This window comes from Dermacentor silvarum, chromosome 8, assembly GCF_013339745.2.
Source record: "Dermacentor silvarum isolate Dsil-2018 chromosome 8, BIME_Dsil_1.4, whole genome shotgun sequence".
Taxonomy (NCBI): domain Eukaryota; kingdom Metazoa; phylum Arthropoda; class Arachnida; order Ixodida; family Ixodidae; genus Dermacentor; species Dermacentor silvarum.
Window position 1 is genome coordinate 152,896,453 of NC_051161.1, and position 24,073 is coordinate 152,920,525.

Here is a 24,073-nt window from a genome sequence, read left to right on the forward strand (position 1 = left end):
AGAAGTACAAGGAGGAGGAATGAACGTTTATTGCTAGAAACAGCGAGAAAGTGTTATTTCCTCGCCCTAGGTGGGCGGCTCTCTGAGTCCAGAAAGCCGTTGGCTAATGCCGCAGCCCGGGCCCGGTCCAACAGACTTCGCTGATCCTCCAGGCTCTGTGCCGTTAACATTGCCTCCCACGTTTCTTCGGTGGTTTGTATCGGTTCTGAGGCATCGTCTTGACTGTTTTTCTCGCGGTGTGGGCACACCAACACCATGTGTTGGAGGGTGTCTGGTACATCACAGTATCGGCATAGGTATGGGAATTTAGTGCGGTGCATCCGGTGCATGATAATTCCATGGACATATATATTCGTTTGTAGTCTGCAGAGGGCGGTGGCTTCTTACTTGCTTAATCTTGGATGTGGTAAAGGATATTCTCTTCTTTCAAGTCGGTAATGTTGCAGTATTGCGGCGTAGTTGATGGGAATGTCCTCCACCGTCGTCGATTTCTGGATCCCTTGCGGCAGGAAATCCCGGCTGGTATGCTCTCGAGAGACAGCATGTGCTGCTTCGTTTCCTGCCAGGTGTTCGTGGCCTGGGGTCCATACGACGTAGGTTTCGGGCAGTTCTTGGCGTCTTGATAGCTCTTTTAGAATTTTCATGGCTGCGGCAGAGATTCGGCCTTTTTGTAAGTTTCTACATGCCGTTTGCGAGTCGCTCAAGATGATTGCTGTGTCCTTGCATGTGGCGATGCCGAGGATGATGGCCACTTCCTCCGCCGTTTCTGGATTTCTGGCCGATATGGTGCAGCGACAAGCTCATTCCCTTTGTTGTTGGTCACGGTAATTGCGTAGGCTCTTCTACCTGGGTATTTTGCCGCATCTGTATATCTCGTGTTGGGGTTCCTTGAGTATTTCTTGCTTAGCGCTCGAACTCTTGCTTGTCTTCCGTATTTCTGGTGCATGTTCTGTCTTTGTGGTGCATGCATGTTTCGAAGTATTGGAGCGACTGAGATAGAGTCACGGAAAAGTGGCGGCAATAGGGCTTTCACGTCTGAGTCTGCTGTAAAGTTTTCGCTGTATGCGAGTTTGCAAAGTACTGCTCTTCCTGTTTGATTCAGCTTAAGACGTTCCAGCTGGCTGGCCCTGTGCGCTTCACTCATTTCTTCCCAGGTGTTATGAAGGCCAAGTTTGAGTATTGTCGTGGTTGAGGTCGTACTGGGAAGTCCTAGTGCGCTCTTGATTGCCTTTCTGATGACGATGTTGAGTTTTTCAATTTCAGCTTTCTTGAGGAGTAGATACGGGGTGCCATATGCGATCCGGCTTATAAGGAGTGCTTGGATAATTTGGAAGATTTCTTGCTCTTTAAGTCCTCTTCTTTGAGTGCGTATACGCCTAATGAGATGAGTTGGTTGTGTTAGGGTCTCCTGAAGCTTCGGAAGTGTAGCTGCATCAGAACCATCTTTATGTAGTGTGAGGCCAAGGACGCGGAGGGAGTCAACTTGAGGTATATCGATTCCATTTAGTGTGACGTTGGGATCTGGGTCGACGTAGGCTGGTGGTCTTGCCCGGGTTCTTGCCTTAAGTATAAGTAGCTCTGATTTTTCGGGGGCGCACTGGAGACCTGCATCTTGATAGGTACTGTTCTATCAGATCAATTGCCTCTTGGAGGATAGTTTGCTGTCGGCCGGTTGTCGACGCTTTTGTCCATAACGTTATATCGTCGGCGTATATTGCATGGCTTAAACCTTCGATGTCATCGAGTTGTTGCGGGAGCTTAATCATAACGAGGCTGAACAGCAAAGGTGAAATGACTGGCCCTTGTGGAGTGCCTTTGTTGGGCATTTAGAATTTGTCGCTTCGGATGTTGCCGATTCCCACCGTAGCCGTGAGATCCTTGAGAAAGTCCTGTACGTATTGGTAGGTCCGGATTCCGCAGTTTGTGTCTTGGAGAATCTGGAGGATTGCATCATGCTTCACATTATCTAAGGCTCCTTTTACATCTATTGCTAAGATAGAGAACTTTTTTGTGGCGCTCTAGGTAGTCTAAGAGGTCTTCGTTGAGCTGTAAGGGTATATCTTGTGCTGAGAGGAGCTGTCGGAAGCCAAACATTGTGTCACACATGAGTCCTGAATCTTCAAGGTATGCGGTGAGGCGATCGTGAACCATGTGTTCGAGAAGCTTTCCAGCCCTGGAAGTCAGGGAGATGGGCCTAAGTTGCTGATTTGTAGTGGCTTGTTGGGTTTTGGAATCATAAAGACTTCTGCGTGCTTCCATTCTGCCGGGAGCTCACCTCCTTCCCAGTAGTTATTCATGTAGTCTAGGAGTCCATTTAGGGTCTTGTCCGGGAGGTTTCGTAGGATCCTGCTGGTCACCTTGTCATTTCCTGGCGACGTGTTACGGGTCAATTTGGCAAGAGCGGCGTGGAGTTCAGGAAGCGTAAAAGGGCTGTCGAGGATCAGGTTTGGTTCGCCTTTGTACGGTCGGGGATGCGGGATCTTGGGCGAATCGTCTCCGACAAGCTTACGCTTGATTTCTTCCAAAATTTGTTTCTCAGTTCCTGGATGGCAGTGAATGATTTTCTTGAGGTCATGTCTTTGTTGTGTCTTGGTTTTGGTGGTAGCTAGAAGGGCTCGCAGTATATGCCAGGTCGTCTTTGTGCTGAGTGTGCCTTGAAGTTGGTCGCACAGCTTATTCCAGTTCTGACTGCTGAGTGCAACATATACATAATTTTATCTCAGCGTTCTATGCCCCTTTTGTCACCAGGTACAAGCTCAATCTGGAGGACTAGTGAGAATGGCCCAGTGTGTGAGCCCGGACAGCACTGGGGCTCATATATCCAGCAGCACACAGCAGTGACTCAAGAATCGGGTGGCCCAAATATACGTAATTTGGGTTAATCAAAGAAGCCGTTAAATACCATGAGCTGTTCCGTTAAGACGTCTGTGTGTCTTGGAGATACGTATTAGCTGGCGTGATAGGTATCTGTAGCTGGTGGTTTTTATGGTGTGATTTGCTGCTTGATTACGGATAGAACAGACGCGCTCACTAACACTGATTTATCGGTCCACATTGAACCACACCATCCGGCCTTACAGATGTAGAAACATGGAGATTTATCCCAAAATGCTTCGCATTGAGAGCGCTTGTAAACGCGTGCGCCGTCGAAAAAGCGCCTTGTAATTTCTCCTGGCCCTCAGCGTTTTACACTTCAATGCGGCTAAAACGTCTGCAAAGATTCGATGCAGATTTAGCGGTAAATGCGAGAGAAATGCACTGCCATTAAGGTGAACCGCTTTAACGCCCGTATCCACGATGTAAAGCGCGTTCACCATATTGCAAAGTGTTGTTCAGGAGCTTACTGAACAAATGTCCCACATCTTCTAGGAGTGAAGTGCAACTGAATGTGGTCCGAAGCAGATCACCTTCAGTCGCAATACATATTGTTACGATGGGGTGCGTTTATTTAAAGATGAATCGATGAAAAGGGGCAAAGGGTTGCCGCGCCGACACCGAGCCGCTTCAAAGACAAGCGCACTTCGTTCTCCTCTTCTGTCCTTCCGTAGCTTTTGCGTAACATTCCTCCCTTCACAGACGAAGCCCGCTGGGCGAGTAACTGTTACGTCCACTCTGAGTCACGTGGATGACAGCGTTTTAGGCGAGCGACGTGAGCAAGCTGCGTCTTCTTAGACCGGTAGCCATTGGACACGAGGCGAGCAATCAAGTAGGTTACATCACTGAGGCGCTCGGTGATGACGAAAGGCCCGGTGTAACGAACCAGAAACTTCTGGCACAGGCCGCGCATGCGAAGTGGTGTCCAAAGCCATACTATGTCCCCTTTCTCGTATGACACATTCTTATGTCGTGCATCATAGCGGATCTTGGAGTGGTCCTGGGGTGCCAACGTACGGAGCTGAGCTATGCGGCGTGCTTCCTCAGCGCGGCAGAGAGTCTGGGCAAGAGAAGAGTCCGCATGAGGAGTAAAAGGTAGAATGGTGTCAATGAAGTTGCGGGGTGGTCTAACATAAAGAAGATAGAAAGGGCTGTAGCCTGTAGTTTCATGCTTTGCGGTGTTGTAGGCGTATGTGAGAAAAGGCAAGATGTCATCCCAATTTTTGTGCCTGGAATCCACGTACATCGAAAGCATGTTGGTCAAATTTCTGTTAGTGCGCTCGACGAGACCATTTGTCTGCGGATGATACGGGGTCGCGTGGCGAAACTGGCAAGCACAGAGACGCAACAGCTCTTCGACTACGTCGTCCACGAACTGGCGACCGCGATCGCTCACAATAACACGAGGGGGTCCATGACGCAGTATAACGGAGGACAGGAGGAAGCTCGAAACATCAAGAGCCGTGGCCGTTGGCATCGCTGCGATTTCCGCATAACGCGTCAGGTGGTCGACGCAGACTATAATTCAGCGGTTGTCATTGGGTGAGCGTGGGAATGGGCCGAGAAGATCAACTCCAACCATTTCGAAAGGAGATGATGCTGGCGCCACAGGGTGAAGGAGTCCGACCGGCGCAGTATTAGGGCGCTTGAATTGCTGGCACTTGTTACAACTGGCCACATACTTTTCTATATCGCGTCGCATAGCAATCCAATAGAATCGACCCTGAATGCGGTGGTATGTTCTGGTAAAACCCAGGTGTCCAGCGGTGGAGTCGTCGTGCATAGCACGGAGTACGTGGTTTCTCAAATTCTTAGGGACCACTAAGAGGAGACGGGCACCCTCAGCCGCGTAGTTCTTCTTGTAGAGCAGGTCATCTTGGTTGACGAAGCCATTTTTACCTGTTGGCTGAGCAGCTGAGGCAAAGAGGCCATCCAGTCGTTACGCTGCTCTTCCCGGAAGGTGGCCAGATCGGGAAAAAGAATGTCGTCGATGGCGGCCAGAAACTCATCGAAATTGTCGGCGTCACATTCACTTGTCGTTAGAGGGAGCCTCGAAAGACAGTCGGCGTCCGCATGATGCCGGCCACTCTTGAAACGGACTGCAAAGTCAAATTCCTGCAAACGTAGCGCCCATCGAGCAAGGCGGCCAGACGGATCGCGGAGACCAACCAACCAACATAGTGAATGGTGATCAGTAACGATCGTAAAGCGGCGCCCGTAGAGATATGGCCGGAACTTCTGGACTGCAAAGACGACAGCGAGGCACTCTTGCTCAGTGACGGTGTAATTCTGTTCGGCCTTGCTCAAAGAACGGCTGGCGTAGGCAATGGCATGCTCGGCGTCACCAAAACACTGTACGAGGACGGCGCCGAGGCCGATTCCACTCGCGTCGGTGTGCAATTCTGTTGAGGCAGAGGGGTCAAAATGGCGAAGGATTGGTCCGGAAGAGAGCAGGAACTTCAGTTGACGAAACGAGGAATCGCAATCTGCTGTCCAGGTGAAAGGGTTATCCTTGCGCAGCAATGAAGTCAGAGGGTAGGCAGTATCGGCAAAGTTGGGCACAAAACGTCGAAAGTACGAGCAAAGACCCTAGAAGCTCCTCAGCTCGCGTTGTGACTGCGGTTGTTTAAAGCCGGTAACTGCAGCGACCTTCTGTGGGTCTGGTCGCACCCCTTGCTTGTCCACTAGATGTCCAAGTACTAGCGCCTCTCGTTGGCCAAAGTGACATTTCTTTGAGTTGAGGGTAAGGGCAGCTTGTTCAAGGCACGTCAGAACAACGTCCAGTCGATGGTTGTGCTCTGCAAAGGTGCGGCCAAAAATGACGACGTCGTCAAGATAACATAAACAAATCTCCCATTTCAGGCCGCGCAGTACCGTGTCCATAAACCGTTCAAATGTTGCAGGCGCGTTGCACGAACCAAACGGCATGACGTTGAATTCAAACAAGCCGTCTGGGGTCACAAAAGCGGTTTTCTCTTTGTCAGTTGAATGCATGGGTATCTGCCAGTAGCCCGATCTGAGGTCTACAGATGAAAAGTAGGATGCGGAATGAAGACAGTCGATAACGTCATCGATCCGGGGAAGTGGATACACATCCTTTTTCGTCACAGAATTGAGACGCCGGTAGTCGACACAAAACCTCCAGGACCCATCTTTCTTTTTCACGAGGATGACCGGCGCAGCCCAAGGGCTAGAGGAATCTTGTATGACGCCCTTGGCTAGCATGTCGTCGACCTGTTGAGCGATGATCTTGCGCTCTGACGCGGACACGCGGTAAGGCTTCTGCCTTATGGGATGCGCGTGCCCTGTGTCGATCCTGTGGCGAGCCCGCGTAGTTGGAACGCGAACTTTGTTAGCGTTCTGCGCGAAATCAAACAATGACGCATGCTTTCGAAGGACGCTGACCAGGGCTTGACTCTTCTCTGACGACAATGACTTGTTGATCATTTTTAGAAACGGCAACGAGTCTTCAGCACCGTGCTCTTGGGATTCATGGGACGTGTCATCAGTTAAAGCGCCTATGCTGAGACTGGTATCCACTTCAAAAGAGGCAAGTCGGATACCGCTGGGTAGCACAACAGACTGGGAGGCTAAATTTGACACCCACAGTGTAGTTGTTCCGCAGGCCATAGAGAGGACGCATCGAGGTACGAGCACACTTTTCTTCACAACCATCGAAGGCACAGGCTCAACAATTGCATCAAATGTATCGGCGTCGACACCACAAGCCGCAACTCGTACTTTGGATAAGGAACGGGCCGGTAAGACAGTATCTTCAATGACGGCGAGAGTGCGTGAACATGTAGCAGGTTGGTCAGCAAGAGGAGAGAGGAAAAACTCGCCGGTACCGCAGTCAACAGTGGCACCACACTGTTGTAGGAAATCGAGGCCAAGAATTACGTCGTGAGTGGATTTAGCAAGCACTGCGAATTCGGCTTGATACACGTTATCGGAGAAGTAAACGTTCGCGGTGCACACACCAATAGGACGGAGCAACTCGCCACTCACAGCACGAAAAGTATTAGAGGTGTCCCAGCGAAACATCACTTTACGGCCTAGTCGGGTTTTGAAATGTTGGCTGATAACGGAGACACTCGCTCCTGTGTCCACTAAGGCCATAGTAGTAACATTGTCCACTAAAACACGAATCTTATTATGACACATGGCGACTGGCGGAGGCATAGGGGCATGTAGCTGAAGATGACTAGCGACCGCACCTCCATTGGTCGCGCCGCCTAGTTTCCCGGCGGCGGTGACGTGAGACGCCGTCGCGGAGATGGCGACCTGCGCTGGCGTGAAGGCGGCGTCGTCAAGCTCCGCACAGAAGCTGGTGAGTCGCTACGGTAATTCGCCTGGTAGAGCGTCCTGCTATCAGAATCAGAGGACCAACGTGTCTCGTCACCTTGTCGGTTGCCCCGCTGATAAAAAGTACGCGGTCGTTCATAGGACGGTGGTGACGTGCGACGGCGGTGAGGACAAAATCGGGCGACGTGACCGCGAATGCCGCATTGGAAGCAGATGGGGCGTTCCCGGGACGCACTGAAATTGTCAGTAGGAGGATAACTGGCACGGCCGTCCGACTCTTGAGGAACTGCAGGTGGTCTGCGTGAGTAACCGTTGTGAAACTGGTAACTGGGATGCGCGTTCGTACTATGGTTTGACACTCCTGGATGAGGCGCGAAGTTGTAGGCATCTACGGAGGCGGCGGTAATGGACGTCTCACCAAAGTCGCCGGAAGAGAAAGGCTCTCGAACCCGAGGAGTCGAGAGGGAAACCGCCTGGCGTCGGTCAAGCTCTTCCCGCACCACTTGCCGAATCATTGAGGCGAGGTCGGATGGAGCTGGGACCACGTCAACAGTGGCGACGTTAGTCACGTTGGCCAGGCGACCGAACTTCGGTGTGATACGCCGTGCTTTGAGCGCTTCAAATGTGCGGCAGTGCAGAACGACGTCCGTTACGGATTCCAGACGGTCCTTTCCTATGAGGAACTGGTACACGTCCTCAGCGATCCCTTTCAGCAGATGGCCAACTTTATCCTCTTCTGACATCTGAGGGTCCAAGGCCTTGCACAACTTAAGCACTTCCTCGATGTACGTAGTGCAAGTTTCGCCGGGGACTTGAGCTCGCTGCATTAGCATTTGCTCTGCACGCTTCTTTTTAGCTGTCGGATCTCCAAAATACTTCTTAATTTCGTCTACGAACTTCTCCTAAGTTGTCAAGCTATCTTCATGGTTTTCAAGCCACACAGACGATGTTCCCTTGAGGAAGAAGGCGACGTTGTTAAGCTGGGCGGTGGTATTCCAGCCGTTGAACCGACTTGCTCGTTGGTAGAAGCTGAGCCATCCGTCCACGTCTTCTCCGTCTTTCCCAGCGAAGGTGCGTGGCTCGATGTAGGGCTGCCATGAAACGCTGGTAGAAGGTGGCGGATTGTCGCCGTCAGAAGCCATCTCTGGTGGCAGACCGGCAATTCTGCGACTTCGTCGAAGCTCCACGGATTGCGCCTCAGCGGTCGGTTCGTTGTCGTTCTTCGGGGGCACCGTTGTTTTACCCCGCACCTTCACTAAAACTGTTACGATGGGCTGCGTTTATTTAATGATGAATCGATGAAAAGGGGCAAAAGGTTGCCGCGCCGACACCGAGCCGCTCCAAAGATAAGCGCACTTCGTTCTCCTCTTCTGTCCTTCCGTAGCTTTTGCGTCACAATATATATATATATATATATATATATATATATATATATATTAGTCAGCGCTTTTAGCACCCTTAATCGTTTTCATCTAATCATCATCATCCCGGATCTTCTTCTTGGCGGGTCCTATCGGTGGCCTCACCTAATGTCAGCATTTGGTCTGGTTCCGTCCATTTAATATATATATTGTGAGACGTCGACCGATGCGATGCCTTTACTTCCGAGCAGTCGCCCGAGTCAGAGACGAAGCACCGCACGAGACAAAAGATGATGATGAGTCGTATGTACAGATGACAATGACGATATGCACAAATAGCACTCACACAAGATGATGAGTCGTTTGTACAGATGACGACGACGATATGCGCAAAATGCGCTCACAATAACTTCCCCCCCTTCAGGAAAGCGGTCAGCAAGACCGCAGGCTAGAAAGGGTAGGTACGGCGCATGTAGGGTTTCAGGTGAGATACATGAACGATTTCCGTAGTGCGGCGGCGGCGGTCACTAGCTGAGCTGACAGGAGTGACGCGGTAGTTAACCGCAGAAGTTCGTTGCAAAACGGTGTAGGGGCCGAGATATCTGTGGAGAAATTTTTCACAGAGATCCGGTGCGCGTACAGGTGTCCACAAAAGATCTTCGTCGCCTGTGCGGAACGAAGCAACGTGACGCGTCGCATCATAGCGAAGTTTTCTTTTGTCCTGGATGGTAGCGCTGTTGGCGCGGGCAATTTCACGGCACCGGGAGATGCGAGCTGCAAATTCTTCAGGAAGAGACGCGGATGGAGCAGCAGGTGCGGAAAGGAGTGTAGTGTCCAAGACGAAAGACGGCGCACGACCATACACAAGGAAAAAGGGACTGTAATTGGTTGTACGTTGGACGGCAGTATTATACGCAAACGTCACAAAAGGTAGGATGGTGTTCCAGTTGGTGTGATCGGGTCGAACATACATTGACATCATGTCAGACAAAGTTCGATGAGAACGCTCCGTAAGACCATTTGTTTGCTGATGGTACGATGATGTGGTCTTATGGGCGGTGTCCGAGGCCTGGAGGACTTCACGTAGGACATGCGATAGGAACTTCTTGCCACGGTAAGTCAGGAGGACACGAGGTGCGCCGTGGCGCAAAACAATACTGTGCACGAAAAACTCGGCGACTTCGGAGGCAGTACCAGAGCAAAGAGCAGCTGTCTCAGCCTACCGCGTTAGATGATCCACTGCGGTAACGATCCAGCGGTGACCAGCGGGTGTGAGTGGGAGGGACCCGTACAAGTCGATGTCCACAATTTCGAAGGGGGCGGACGGGCATGGTAGAGGCTGCAGAGGACCGGCTGGAAGATATTGACACGTATAGATGTTTATCTTTCACCGGTGGCCGCTTTCCACCGGCTAACAAATGTTAAACGTTATCGCTCGGCGCAGGACGCGCCTGTATCGGAAGTTTCTAGAACGTTATCGATGCTTCTTTCCATTGCCTGTTTTCACCGACGCTTATGTTATCTGATTGCATGATTGACGCGAATTCTCTAGAACTTTCTGGAAGACACGCGGGCATCAGGGATTAATCTAGAACCTTCGATGACTCAGGTATAAAAGCCGACGCGTTTCGCCGCTGATCAGATTTTCGACGATCGCCGACTGTGTTCGCCGTTATCGTTGTGCTTTGAGTGTACCTTGCTTTTGTGGGCACAGGTTCGCCCAATAAACAACCAGTTTCGTTGTACACAGTTTTACGACTGTTTTCTTCAGCGTCACTACTACGTGACATCTGGTGGAGGTGCTTTTGTGTCCATGCAGCGGACACCCCCGCAAAGCCGCGACCCAAGCCCGAAACCGGAGGACGAGACCAACATCGCCAAGGACCAGCGAGCTAGCCGTAGGCAGCAAGGTCTTTTGCCAGAATACGGACTTCTTCCCGAGAAGACCACAGCGATCAAGGCCAAGTCAACGACCTCAATGGCAGCCCCAGCGTCCCCCATCCTGCTGCAGCAACCTCGGGAGCCACCGACCTTCCGTGGTTCATCAGCTGAAGACCCTGAAACATGGCTGGAGACGTACGAGAGGACCGCGACATTCAACAAATGGAGCGACGATGACAAGCTGCGCCATGTCTATTTTTCGTTGGATGACGCTGCTCGGACATGGTTTGAGAACAGGGAGACCACCCTGGTGACTTGGGACCTATTTCGCGAGAACTTCGTGAGGACCTTCACGAGTGTCGTACGAAAAGAAAGGGCTGAAGTTCTCCTGGAAACCAGAGTTCAATTGCCGAACGAGAGCATCGCGATCTTCACGGAGGAGATGACTCGCCTCTTCGGCCACGCCGACCCCGACATGTCTGAAGAAAAGAAAGTTAGGTTCTTGATGCGGGGCGTCAAAGAGCATCTATTCACTGGATTGATGCGCAACCCGCCCAAGACTGTGGCAGAATTTGTTTCGGAGGCGACAACCATCGAGAAGACGCTTGAAATGCGAGCCAGACAATACAACCGCCGTGCGCTGACAAACTACGCCGAAGCTCAAGCTCTAGGCGCCGATGACCTGCACGAGACGATCAGAGCTGTTGTACGGGAAGAACTACAGAAATTATTCCCAAGGTCGCAGCCTCAGGTGACTTCAATCGCCGACATAGTTAAAGAAGAGGTTCAGCGATCTCTGGAAGTGCCAGAAGCTCCGGCATCGCCTCGACTACAGCCGCAAGCGTTGACCTACGCCGCCGTCGCCCGTCGTCACGGCCCCCCTCCGCGCTCGCGCCAGGGCCCCGTAACGCCGCAGTTCCGTCGTCCACCGCCGCCGCCGCCGCCAGCACGCCCGCCCGTCGCCCAGCGCAGCTACCAGCGGAAGACGGACATTTGGCGCGCCCCCGACCACCGCCCGCTCTGCTATCACTGCGGGGAAGTCGGCCATGTCTACCGCCGATGCCCATACCGCGAGATGGGCCTACGAGGGTTCGCCGTCAACGCGCCACGTCCACAGCTTGGCGAGCGACCACGCGACATCGCTGACTACCTCGCCGGAGCCCAGTTCCAACCACGACGACCCTCACGCTCGCCGTCACCAGGACGTTACCTGTCGCCGCAGCGCCGACCATACACTGGTCCAGCGCGGGGCCGGTCCGTGAGCCCCTATCCGGGAAACTAAAGGCAGCAACCGATGGAGGTGCGGTTGCTGTACGACGCAATACCGAAGATCTCACGCATCATCACAACGACGCATCATCACAACGAGGTACCAGCACACCGCCTAGCAAGAGCCTTGACGACAACACTTCGCCGCCGAAAGAAGACCTACCGACGCGACGTAGCAGCAGCGAAGCAAGCCGACGTAGCCGTGATCCGACGCCACGACTTAACCGCAACGCCAGACGACGGTCTACCGACTTAGACGTGGTAATCGATGGTCATAGCGTCACCGCTCTCGTCGACACTGGAGCTGACTATTCCGTCTTCAGTGGCCCGTTCGCCGCCAAGTTGAAGAAGGTGAGGACGGCCTGGCAAGGACCTGATATCCGGACAGCGGGAGGCCACCTAATAACGCCGGCTGGAATCTGCACAGCGCGAGTCACGGTTAACAATCGCACTTACCCGGCGAGCTTCGTAATCATGGAGCACTGCTCCAGGGACGTCATCCTAGGCATGGACTTTCTAAACCAACATGGTGCAGTCATCGATTTAAGGTCCAAGTCAATAACGCTTTCAACGGACAACGCGATACCACCGGATACAGACATCAGTTACCATGCCTTGAATGTGCTAGAAGAACAAGTCACCGTTCCGCCTCGCTCCAGTGTAATGATTTTCGTCGGTGCCGAAGTGCCTGCAGATATGGAGGGCGTCATCGAGGGCGATCATCACTTACTGCTCGATCGTGAAATTTGCGTCGCTAGAGGCATAGCTAAGCTACGTGAAGGGAAAGCAAGAGTGATGCTCACGAACTTCAGCGACGAATACAAGCACATTAACAAAGGCACAACGGTCGCCTACATCGACGAAATAGTACAAGCCGGCAGTGCTTTTGCCTTCACGGATTCTAGTGCACCTGCAACGAAGACTGTAGTACTTGAACCAACTTTCGACGTCAATCAGAACCTTCCTTGGCATAAGAAAGAACAGCTAAAAGCTCTGCTCCTGCAATACAAGGACTGCTTCTCGTCGTCGTCAAAAGTTCGACAAACCCCGGTCGCCAAGCACCGCATCATAACCGACGAATATGTCCGCCCACTCCGTCAGAGCCCGTACCGAGTTTCGGCGCGCGAACGCGAGGCCATAAGGCAACAAGTCGACGAAATGCTACGCGACGACATCGTCCAGCCGTCCAAGAGTCCGTGGGCGTCCCCCGTGGTGTTAGTGAAGAAGAAGGATGGAACCCTACGTTTCTGCGTCGATTATCGTCGCCTCAACAAGATCACGAAGAAGGACGTATACCCTCTCCCACGGATTGACGACGCCTTGGATCGACTCTACAACGCAAAGTATTTTTCGTCGATGGACCTCAAAACCGGCTACTGGCAAATCGAAGTCGACGAGAGAGACCGGGAGAAGACTGCCTTTATAACACCAGACGGACTGTTCGAGTTCAAGGTCATGCCGTTTGGTCTTTGTTCGGCACCTGCGACTTTCCAACGGGTCATGGATACAGTACTGGCAGGCTTGAAGTGGCAGACTTGCCTCGTCTATTTGGACGACGTCGTTGTGTTTGCCTCAAGCTTCGAGGAACACCTCCGGCGCCTTGAAACAGTTCTTCAAGCTATCAAGACCTCCGGACTCACGTTGAAGCCAGAAAAGTGCCGCTTCGCATACGAGGAGCTCTTGTTTTTGGGCCATGTCATCAACAAGTCTGGAGTGTGCCCTGACCCACAGAAAACGGCGGCCATCACTGACTTTCCTCCGCCCGCCGACAAGAAGGCAGTGCGTAGATTTCTTGGCCTGTGCGCCTATTACAGGCGCTTCGTCAAGGACTTTTCACGGATCGCCGAGCCACTGACATACCTCACGAAGGCCGACGTCGAGTTCAAGTGGGAGACGCCGCAAATCGAAGCATTTGAAGAACTGAAGCGACGCCTGCAATCGCCGCCCATTCTTGCGCATTTCGACGAAAACGCCGATACCGAAGTCCACACCGACGCAAGCAGCGTAGGACTCGGCGCCGTGCTTGTGCAGAGGACTGACGGAATAGAACGGGTTGTAAGTTACGCTAGCCGGTCGCTATCGAAGGCGGAATCAAATTATTCCACAACAGAAAAGGAGTGCCTCGCCATCATCTGGGCTACATCAAAGTTTCGCCCCTACCTCTATGGCAGGCCCTTCAAAGTTGTAAGCGACCACCACGCCTTGTGTTGGCTAGCTAACTTGAAGGATCCTTCAGGTCGCCTCGCACGATGGAGTCTGAGACTTCAAGAATTCGACATCACCGTCGTCTACAAGTCCGGCCGAAAGCATTCTGACGCCGACTGCTTATCTCGCGCCCCCGTCGAACCGCCGCCACAGGACGACCAGGATGACGACACTTTCTTGGGACCCATCAGTGCCGACGAATTCGCTGAACAACAGCGAGCCGACCCGGAACTAAGGAGCCTTGTAGACTACCTAGAAGGCAAGACCGTCACTGTGCCGAAGGTGTTCAGACGAGGATTGGCGTCGTTTTTCTTGCAAAACGATATTCTCCTAAAGAAGAACTTTTCGCCTCTCCGAGCCAACTACCTCCTCGTGGTGCCCTCAGCGTTGCGTCCAGAGGTTCTGCAAGCTCTCCATGACGACCCAACGGCTGGACATCTCGGTTTTTCCCGCACGCTCGCGAGGATACAAGAAAAATACTACTGGCCTCGCCTCTCTGCCGACGTCGCCCATTACGTAAGGACATGTCGAGACTGTCAGCGACGCAAAACACCGCCGACAAGGCCAGCCGGACTTCTACAGCCGATCGAACCACCTCGCCGACCATTCCAGCAGATCGGGATGGACTTACTTGGGCCTTTTCCGACGTCGACGTCCGGGAATAAATGGATCGTCGTAGCTACGGACTACCTCACCCGCTACGCCGAAACAAAAGCCTTGCCCAAAGGCAGTGCCGCCGAGGTAGCCCGATTCTTCGTTGAGAACATTCTCCTGCGTCACGGTGCTCCAGAAGTCCTCATCACCGACAGAGGCACGGCCTTTACGGCAGAACTAACTCAAGCCATCCTGCGATACAGCCAGACAAGCCATCGCCGGACCACCGCCTACCACCCGCAGACGAATGGCCTCACCGAGCGCCTAAATAAGACCATCGCCGACATGCTGGCAATGTACGTCGACGTCGAACACAAGACGTGGGATGCCATCCTTCCGTACGTGACCTTCGCATACAACACGGCCGTGCAAGAAACGACGCACATGGCGCCGTTCAACCTGGTCTACGGAAGGAACCCGGCAACGACGCTTGACGCCATGCTACCGGACGTCACCGATGAGGAAAATCTAGACGTTGCCACCTATTTGCAGCGTGCCGAAGAAGGTCGACAGCTCGCCCGCCTGCGCATCAAGAACCAGCAGAGGACCGACAGCCGACACTACAATCTTCGACGACGCTACGTCGAGTACCAGCCCGGAGACCGTGTTTGGGTCTGGACTCCGATACGCCGACGAGGACTTAGCGAAAAACTCTTACGTCGCTATTTCGGACCATATAAGATCATCCGACGTATTGGCGCACTGGACTATGAGGTCGTGCCAGACGGCATTTCGCAATCACAGCGGCGCCGCGCACGACCCGAAGTCGTCCATGTGGTGCGTCGTAAGCCTTTCTACGCCCGCTGACGAACTTAGGTACTTTGTTACTTTATTTTTTTTATTACGTGTGGTTTTGTTTTCGCTTTCACATTTGTTTGTAGCATCGGGACGATGCTTTTTAAGGGGAGGGTATTGACACGTATAGATGTTTATCTTTCACCGGTGGCCGCTTTCCACCGGCTAACAAATGTTAAACGTTATCGCTCGGCGCAGGACGCGCCTGTATCGGAAGTTTCTAGAACGTTATCGATGCTTCTTTCCATTGCCTGTTTTCACCGACGCTTATGTTATCTGATTGCATGATTGACGCGAATTCTCTAGAACTTTCTGGAAGACACGCGGGCATCAGGGATTAATCTAGAACCTTCGATGACTCAGGTATAAAAGCCGACGCGTTTCGCCGCTGATCAGATTTTCGACGATCGCCGACTGTGTTCGCCGTTATCGTTGTGCTTTGAGTGTACCTTGCTTTTGTGGGCACAGGTTCGCCCAATAAACAACCAGTTTCGTTGTACACAGTTTTACGACTGTTTTCTTCAGCGTCACTACTACGTGACAATATGTCGAGCGTTTTGTGTGTTGGCATGACGCGCAGGATCCAAGGTATTTGGCGACAGAGGTGGAAAGGCCCGGCCAGAAACAACGCGTTTTGATGCGGTCGTAGGTGTTATGAAAGCCCAAGTGGCCAGCCGTCGCGTCGTCGTGAAATGCTTCTAATACTTGGAGTCGAAGTGAGCGAGGTATGACTGGTACCCATCGGTTACCGGAAGGATGGTAGATTGATCGAAATAACGCTCCACCTTGAAGCTTAAAACGCGAAAGTTGTCGACTTAAGCGACTGTTGGGGGGTCGTGCCAAGCCAGTAAGTCGGTCGATCAGCGTACGGCAGTATGGGTCAGTACGTTGGAGTGAGACGAGGTCAGTAGACAGAAGAAAGTCAACTGAGGCAACTGACTGTCCCGGGCTACTGGGCGTATGCTGAGACGTGTGGCTAGATGGTGACGTGGATACCGAAGGTGAAGCATGGGCGTTTGGTGACAGCGGGCAGCGCGACAAAGCGTCGGCATCTTGATGTTGTTTGCCGGACCTATACGTGACAGTGAAGTCATATTCCTGTAAGCGCAGTACCCAACGGCCGAGGCGTCCAGACAAGTTTTTCAGCGACGACAACCAACAAAGAGCATGATGGTCGGTCACAACTGTGAAATGGCGGCCGTAGAGATGGGGACGAAATTTTTTATTGACCACACGATGGCGAGGCATTCCTGTTCTGTAATCGTGTAGTTGCGCTCAGCAGGAGAAAGAGCACGACTTGCATAAGCCACGACTTGCTCTTCGGACTTCTGATTCCGCTGCAGCAGGACAGCGCCAATTCCATGCCCACTGGCATCAGTGTGTAGAATAGTCGGGGCCGTTGCATCGAAATGACGGAGCACGGGCCCTGACGTGAGAACTCGTTTGAGGGTCTGAAAGGCGGCTTCACAGTCGTTCGACCACACAAAGGACGCGCTCGAAGTCAGAAGTTTTTGTAGAGGAGCGGCGATGGTGGCGAAGTCACGGACAAAGCGGCGGAAGTAGGACGCCAGTCCTAGAAAGCTGCGAAGTTCTTTAAGTGTGGTTGGTGTCGGAAATTGCAGTACTGCAGCGATTTTATCGGGATCAGGCTGGATGCCATGCTTACTGACGATGTGGCCCAATACTTTAATGCTTCGGCTTGCAAAGCGACACTTTTTAGTATTGAGTTGGGGACCAGCTTTTGCTAGACACGCGAGAACTTGGTCTAGACGTTGTAGGTGCTGGGAGAAACTCGACGAAAAGATGACAATGTCGTCCAAGTAACAAAGGCAGGTCTTCCATTTTAAGCCACGGAGTACTGTATCTATCATACGTTCAAACGTAGCTGGTGCATTGCACAGTCCAAAAGGCATCACGTTAAATTCGAAAAGGCCATCAGGTGTAGCAAACGCAGTCTTTTCTTTATCTGGCTCATGCATGGCAATCTGCCAATATCCGGAGCGCAAGTCGAGGCTCTAGAAATACTCGGCACCTTGTAAGGTATCCAAAGCATCGTCAATACGAGGCATTGGATAAACATCCTTACGGGTAATCTTGTTTAGCGCCCTATAATCGATGCAAAAGCGCACAGAACCATCCTTTTTTTAACAAGCACAACAGGAGAAGACCAAGGGCTTGCTGAAGGCCTGATAATGTTGCGTGTCAGCATGTTCTTCTATAACTTTTCGCTCCGAAGGTGACACATGGTACGGGCGACGGCGAATGATGCGAGAGCCGTCCGTTTCAATTCGATGAGTAGTTACAGTGGTCTGACCCAGGCCTCGCGAAGAAACGTCAAAACGAGCTTCATGCTTCATTAAAATGGTGAGGAGTGCATTGGTCTGGGCCGGATTGAGATCTGCACTCAAGGTGGCCTTAATAGCACTAGTGTGGCCTTCTGCGGGCGTACAATGCGCGGAAGATGTGGCAGGCGAAACACTGACGACACATACCGGCGCAGCGTCGGCGAGCTTGGCGACGGTAGACCCTTTCGGCAGTAGTAGAGGCTGGCATAGTCACTCGAGAACCGGACCAAGCAAGAAGCGATCGCGAGTCCTCGAGAAATGCAACGCTGAGAAGGTACAACCACTGCGTCTCCGTCGACAATGCCTGTTGACCCAACGGTAAGAATACGTTCATCGTCTGGTGGGATAAGAAAATCCGCTGCTGCAGTAAGGTTGGGACACGGGGAATCGAAAACTGGATAAGTCTCGGTGTCGCTGATGTGAATCCTTGGGTCGCCGCACGAAATTAGTGCAGAAGCAGCGGACAGAAAGTCCCATCCTAGTATAATCTGATGAGCGCACGTCGAAAGCACCGCAAGTTGCACATGATGACGAATACCGTCTATCAGAACGCGAGCTGTGCACTGTCCGGTAGGAACGATGGGAACGTCATTGGCACCACATAGGACCGGACCAACATACGGCGTTTGCACTTTTCGCAGAGGAAAGCACAGTTCACGATGTATAACAGAAATAGCGGCTCCAGTATCTACTAGGGCGTCAACGGAAACATCTTCCAAACAAACCGAGAGCAAATTGGCGGGGCGAGCAGGAGGAATTAAGCCAGTCCGACACGATGCAGTTTCTCCTCCAAAAACTGCAGCCTCTAGTTTTCCGAGCGGGTGTCCACAACATGGGAAGCAGCGCGCAAGGGGGATGAGGAACGGCGGTAAGGTGAAGGAGAGCGACGCCGGGGCGAGCGGGATGCTCGAGCCATGTCCTGGGAAGGTGAAGGAGAGCGACCAGAGGAGGTTGTGTACGGTCCGGGAACGTAGGAATCTGGCCCTGGTGTCCTGTCTCGCTCACAGTTGGCGTAGCCTCGCCTTTCACCTGGGTGACGCCCGGGAACGTAGTAATCAAACCTAGGTGCGCTGTCTCGCTCAAAGGTAGCATAGCCCCGCCTTTCATCCTGCTGACGCCGACGGCAGTAGCGAGAAATGTGGCCGCGAATACCGCAGTAGAAACAAACCGGGCGCGACGACCGCCACGGAGAGTAGTACGGCTGTGCAGGAGTATTCGCTGCCAGCGAAGCTAGGGGGTCGCGGTAACCTTCGGCAGGTGGAGACTGAACGGCCGAAGTAGGCCGGGAGGCAATTTCGGCATAACTTGGACGACATGGTCCAGTAGACTTGTCCATTTGGGCGTTTGTCATCGACGCCAGTTCGTCCTTGATGATGTCACGCAGTCCAGAAGGAGCGGGGCGAACGGTCGCAAGCGTCGCAGGTCCCTAAAGATGTCCGTGAAGTTCCTCCCTGATGAGCGTGCGTATCAGGGATCGCAACTCAGCATCACCGTTGAGACGAGGGTCGCAAGAGGCGCGTGGCAGGCGAATAGACTGGAGCGTGTCTAGACGTTGGCATGCTGTGATAATATCACCAACGCAGTTTGGGCTCTGCATGACGAGAGCATTAAAGGCGACTGTGTTGATGCCCTTGAGTATGTGGTGAACGCGTTCAGCTTCCGCCATGTCACTCTGTGCACGGCGGCAGAGAGCGAGGACGTCCTCAATGTAGGATGTATAGGAGTCGTCCTTGTCTTGTACGCGTGTTGCCAGCCTCTGTTTCGCGATTGCGGAGCGTCCAGACGACATGCCGAATATCTGGCGAAATTGCTGGGTGAACGATGGCCAGTCCGAAAAGTCACTTTCGTGGTTAAAAAACCACGTCTTCGCAACTTCGGTTAGGTAAAAGGAGACATACCGCAATTTGTGCGTGTCGTCCCAATGGTTGGCGTCGCTGGCTCTGTTGTAGTGATCGAGCCAATCGTCCACGTCGTCGCCGCGGAGGCCCGCAAAGACGGGAGGATCGCGGTGTGTGGTGTTCACCGTCCAGGTAGGCCCAGCTGGCTGAGCAGAGGTGGTAGCAGCACTGGTGGATGGGTTGGTTTCTGCCATCACCCTGGTAGGCGAGAGCAAACGACGACCGGACCGGAGCTCCAGGGGAATCGGGAAAGTAAGAGGACGTGGGAATCGAAGCACGCTCCACCACTTGTGAGACGTCGACCTATGCGATGCCTTTATTTCCGAGCAGTCGCCCGAGTCAGAGACGAAGCACCGCACGAGACAAAAGATGATGATGAGTCGTATGTACAGATGACAACGACGATATGCACAAATAGCGCTCACACAAGATGATGAGTCGTTTGTACAGATGACGACGACGATATGCGCAAAATGCGCTCACAATATATATATATATATATATATATATATATATATATATATATATATATACGCTTTTCTAAGCTCTCTCATGCCCTCTACCTCTACCACGTGACCGGTTTCCCTCACTTCACGCACAGACACTTTGACCCTGAGACCCTGACCCTGACAGTCATTGACTATTACGTCCGCTTCGGTCTGTGATAGTTCTAGCGGAATAGCTATCTCCTCCGCAGTGTAGATGTTTGCTGTGCTTGCCGTAACGCATGTTTTGCACTTCTTTTCGTGATCAATTACGACGGCTGTAAAGCCGCGCCTGTGCTTGTATCTAGCAGCGTCTACAAATACTGAGTCTTTACTATTCCCAAATGTCTTTTGTATGACCATTGCGCGTTCTCTTCTGCCTTTATGGCACACGGGATGCATGTTCTTTGGTAATGAGGGAATGGTTATCGTATCCCTGACACCATTCGGGATGTTCACTTTGGTTCCGTGTTGAGTATGGTACCCAATACCTAGTCTTTCTAGTATATGTCTTGCTGTCTTGGTCTTAGAAAGGCGTTCGTACTGCACTATCCGCTCGCTGAGCCTCTATGAGCTCGTCTTTGTGTTGGGCAGGCCTACTACAACTTAGGGAGGGGGCCCCGGACACGGAGCCCCCTCCCGGCGTTGTACGCAAGCGCCTTACGTCTACCGACGCATATATCACTATGCATTAACCATGCATTCGTTCATTGTGAACAAGGCACCCGTACTGGGCACCGAAACGTCAATCTGTTGTTTTTGTGTTCTTCAGTGGGCGAGTGCACGTTTATACAGCCAATTCTAATAGCATGTCAGTACTAGTGCTGATTGGTAGTCCTATGGCTTGTTTATAAATTTTCCTAATGAGGCATTCTAATTTAATCTTTTCTGCAGCGTACAATCTAAGGTAGAGTACGACGTATACGATCCTGCTGATAACGAACGCCTGTACCAGTCTGATCATGTTTCCTTCCTTCATTCCACTGTGTCTATTGGCTATCCTTTTGATCAACCTCATAACTTGAGATACTGTCCCTTCCAACTTCCTAATGGTTTCTCCATTATTGCCTTTTGTTTCAATGAGCAGTCCCAAAACTATGATATTATCAACCTTAGGTGTGGGTTCATTATCGGCAGTCTTCAATTGTATGTCCGTTTCTAGATTGTCGGCCCCCTGTAGCTGTTTGGTTTACGGACCCTGCGAGTCGGCCTGTACAATAATAATTTTGATTTTTCCGCCGAGTAAACCAATCCGGCTCCCTCTAGGTATCGTTTGACTGTTTCAATCGCGCTTTGGAGTGTCTGTTCTAACTGCCCATCATTACCCTCCTTCCTCCATGGGACAATGTTATCGGCATATATAGTATGGTTAAGGCCCCCAATTTCTTGTAGTTTTGCTGGTAATCCGATTAATGCCAGATTAAATAGCATCGGCGATATCACGGACCCCTGTGGTGTGCCAGCGCTACCAATCTCAATCTCTTCCGAGATGAGGTCCGCCACGGTGATCTTTGCCTTTCTGTCGGTTAGGAAGTGACGAACGTAATTGGTGCCCAAAAACATAAATAAAACTAAAATGACAATGATAGCGTCGATCACAGTTTTTAAGTCTCAGCTCACGTATGAAGTATGTCCGCTACTCATACACGTATCATAATGCTGTACATTTGAAAGTAATCGCTGGTGACCCGGCAGTCGAGAATGTACAACCCGCATGGGGATTACAATCTGAATAAGTAAGTTTCTTATGCTGTGTAATTAGCGAAATTATCGCAGAAATTTTTTATGGAGTACGTGCGTCCTGCGCCGACCGATAACCCAGTATAAGCTACAATCCAGCCAGAACTTCCGCCAGCCAAATGTGAAAATGGTGACTGACCCACAACGGTGGTTGGACACCCATGCTTACCTGCTCAAGGTGCTGGGTAAGCCATTCAGTTTTCAGAAACTCGCCTCCCCGGAATTTCCTCAGCGCGCCCCAGCGAAGGTGCGTGGGTGCGCTTCGGTGGCTCGGTACAAAGAAGCAGGCACCGAGGAGCATCAGTGTCAGCGGGGACAACTTCATGGTCCCTCGCTGGTCGGGCACGCGAACACTGCAACAAGCACAACGGCACTATAAGTGCGAGTGAATATTCACTAGGTGGCAGTAACTTTCGTTGAAATTAAAGTGCAAGAAGAATATGTCCCAGCTAATCACAGGCCCAACCCCGGCAAGCGCTTTGTTTACTATCATTAGCTAGGAGGCTCCTATCTAAGCACATGGGAAACGAGGAAGCGTTTCTCTCAGCAACCAATGCATCCGTTTTGGTGAGATTTGTTGCAAATAAAAGAGAAAGAAATCTTGAGACCCTGCGAAGCAGATGTTTTATTTAGATCGTCGGTTATCTTACTAGCATTCTTGAAAAATGCAAAATAAAAAGAAAGAAAACACCGCTGACAAGTTTAGCTCTAACTCTGCAATGAAAAACAATAGCACAGTTGGTTAAACTGCATCTAAAAATATATCTAAAGCAGACGAACTCGATACATTATGCACCACCTTGAAATATGCCAATAAATTGTGAGTAGCATATTTACAAAACACTTGCACACAGCGTAATGATTTCACATAAGCGGTAAATGCATCCGAAATTCGTGCGCGTCAGAGCTACATAAGGCCAAGGGAAGCATACGAAAAATCAGCTATCGTTTAAACTGAAATGCAGAAAATAATGAGGAAAAGGGGGAAATTAAAGTGCACGATAACTTGCAGTCGGTGGGATCCGTACCCACAACCTCCGCATCGCAACGCCAGCGCAACGCCACCACTCGGCTGTGTAGCGGCGGGTAGTGATTTCAATGATATCTCTGCCGCCCTCTCGTGTGCAGTGAATTCTTAGCAGTATTTTCAAGTGAGTTAGGTGGCTTTGAAGTACAAGGGGTACAGACACCAAATGTTTAGGCTATAAAAAGCCTGCTGTAGGCTTCCTCTGTATGCAAGGACAGTCAACACGAAGTCAGCACAGCAAACGCAGCACAGCACAGTCAACACAGCATACGTTTAAAATACATTTTAATTCGCTTCCAAAGAGTGCCTAAATTCTCGTTTTCCCAATCGAGACCCATCGCTAGCGCCATTGACACCGACGTCACTGTGTTGGAAGCGTAACGACAGTTTTCTTGACGTCATACCGCATTAGAGTGACGTACAATGAGCGCTAACCCACCAAACCGGACAAGCCTAGATAACCTCGAGTCTAGAGTGCAGTGAACCGAATCGGACGCAGACGAAGTCGGTATCGGAGCTGCCGCAGCTAGCCATGACAACTGTCGGCGTGGTTTTATTTGCCTGCGCTGGTACAGAACGTGCGTGCGAGTAGACGATGCAATAGTGCGTGCGTCACAGCTTTGGGGGCCCACGTGACCAAGCTTCCTAGACAGTGACGTCACTGTCGAACTCGGCGCCCAGTAACCGAAAATCCTTCACATAAATAATGCGATATTAAATTATTTACCGAGAATATATGAATCTTCGAGTGTGCATCACTTCCTGGAGCAATAAGAATCGTTTGAAACAAAGAACGCGCAAGCCACAAATTTGACGTCTCAAATAACAGATAATGTTCAGACACTCAAGACACGCGAGCGTTCAATCTAATCTGCTGATCCCGCGGCCAGTCTGCGCTCTCGTAAAAAAGAACGAACACGTGTTGCTTGGCCTGATTGCCTGCACTCGTTTGCTGCTGATAGCGCTAACCACATATCCAAGCGTAGAAAATATAGCCAAATCGTAGTAATCTCTAGATCGGGCAGTTTACTTGAACTTCTGGCTTGCTGATCAGCAAAATTATACGCAACAGCGCTTGGCCTATACAGGGTGTTTTATTTTTTTTTTTTTAGATCATTCAGAATTTTTAAAGATTGCATGTGGTAGATGGCGTAATTACAGTCCTAGAGCTGGATTACTCAAGAGGTGGACATAATTTGCACGAGAAATCTAAACGCATAATAGACTAATTCAC

At 51.5% G+C, this 24,073-nt stretch overlaps 1 protein-coding gene across 3 annotated transcripts in view; it reads right to left on the reverse strand.

Moving 5' to 3' along the window:
• LOC119461771 (sphingomyelin phosphodiesterase-like) overlaps positions 1 to 24,073 on the reverse strand; it is a 148,046-nt gene that overhangs the window by 110,008 nt on the left and 13,965 nt on the right. For 2 of the 3 annotated variants that reach the window (XM_037723149.2, XM_049672151.1), the window contains exon 2: positions 21,982 to 22,165. In XM_037723149.2, coding sequence (XP_037579077.1) covers positions 21,982 to 22,137 — 156 coding nt within the window. In that variant the 5' untranslated portion in view covers positions 22,138 to 22,165. Of the gene's footprint in view, positions 1 to 21,981; positions 22,186 to 24,073 lie in introns of all 3 variants that reach the window. The other variant, XM_049672152.1, reaches the window with a different exon arrangement.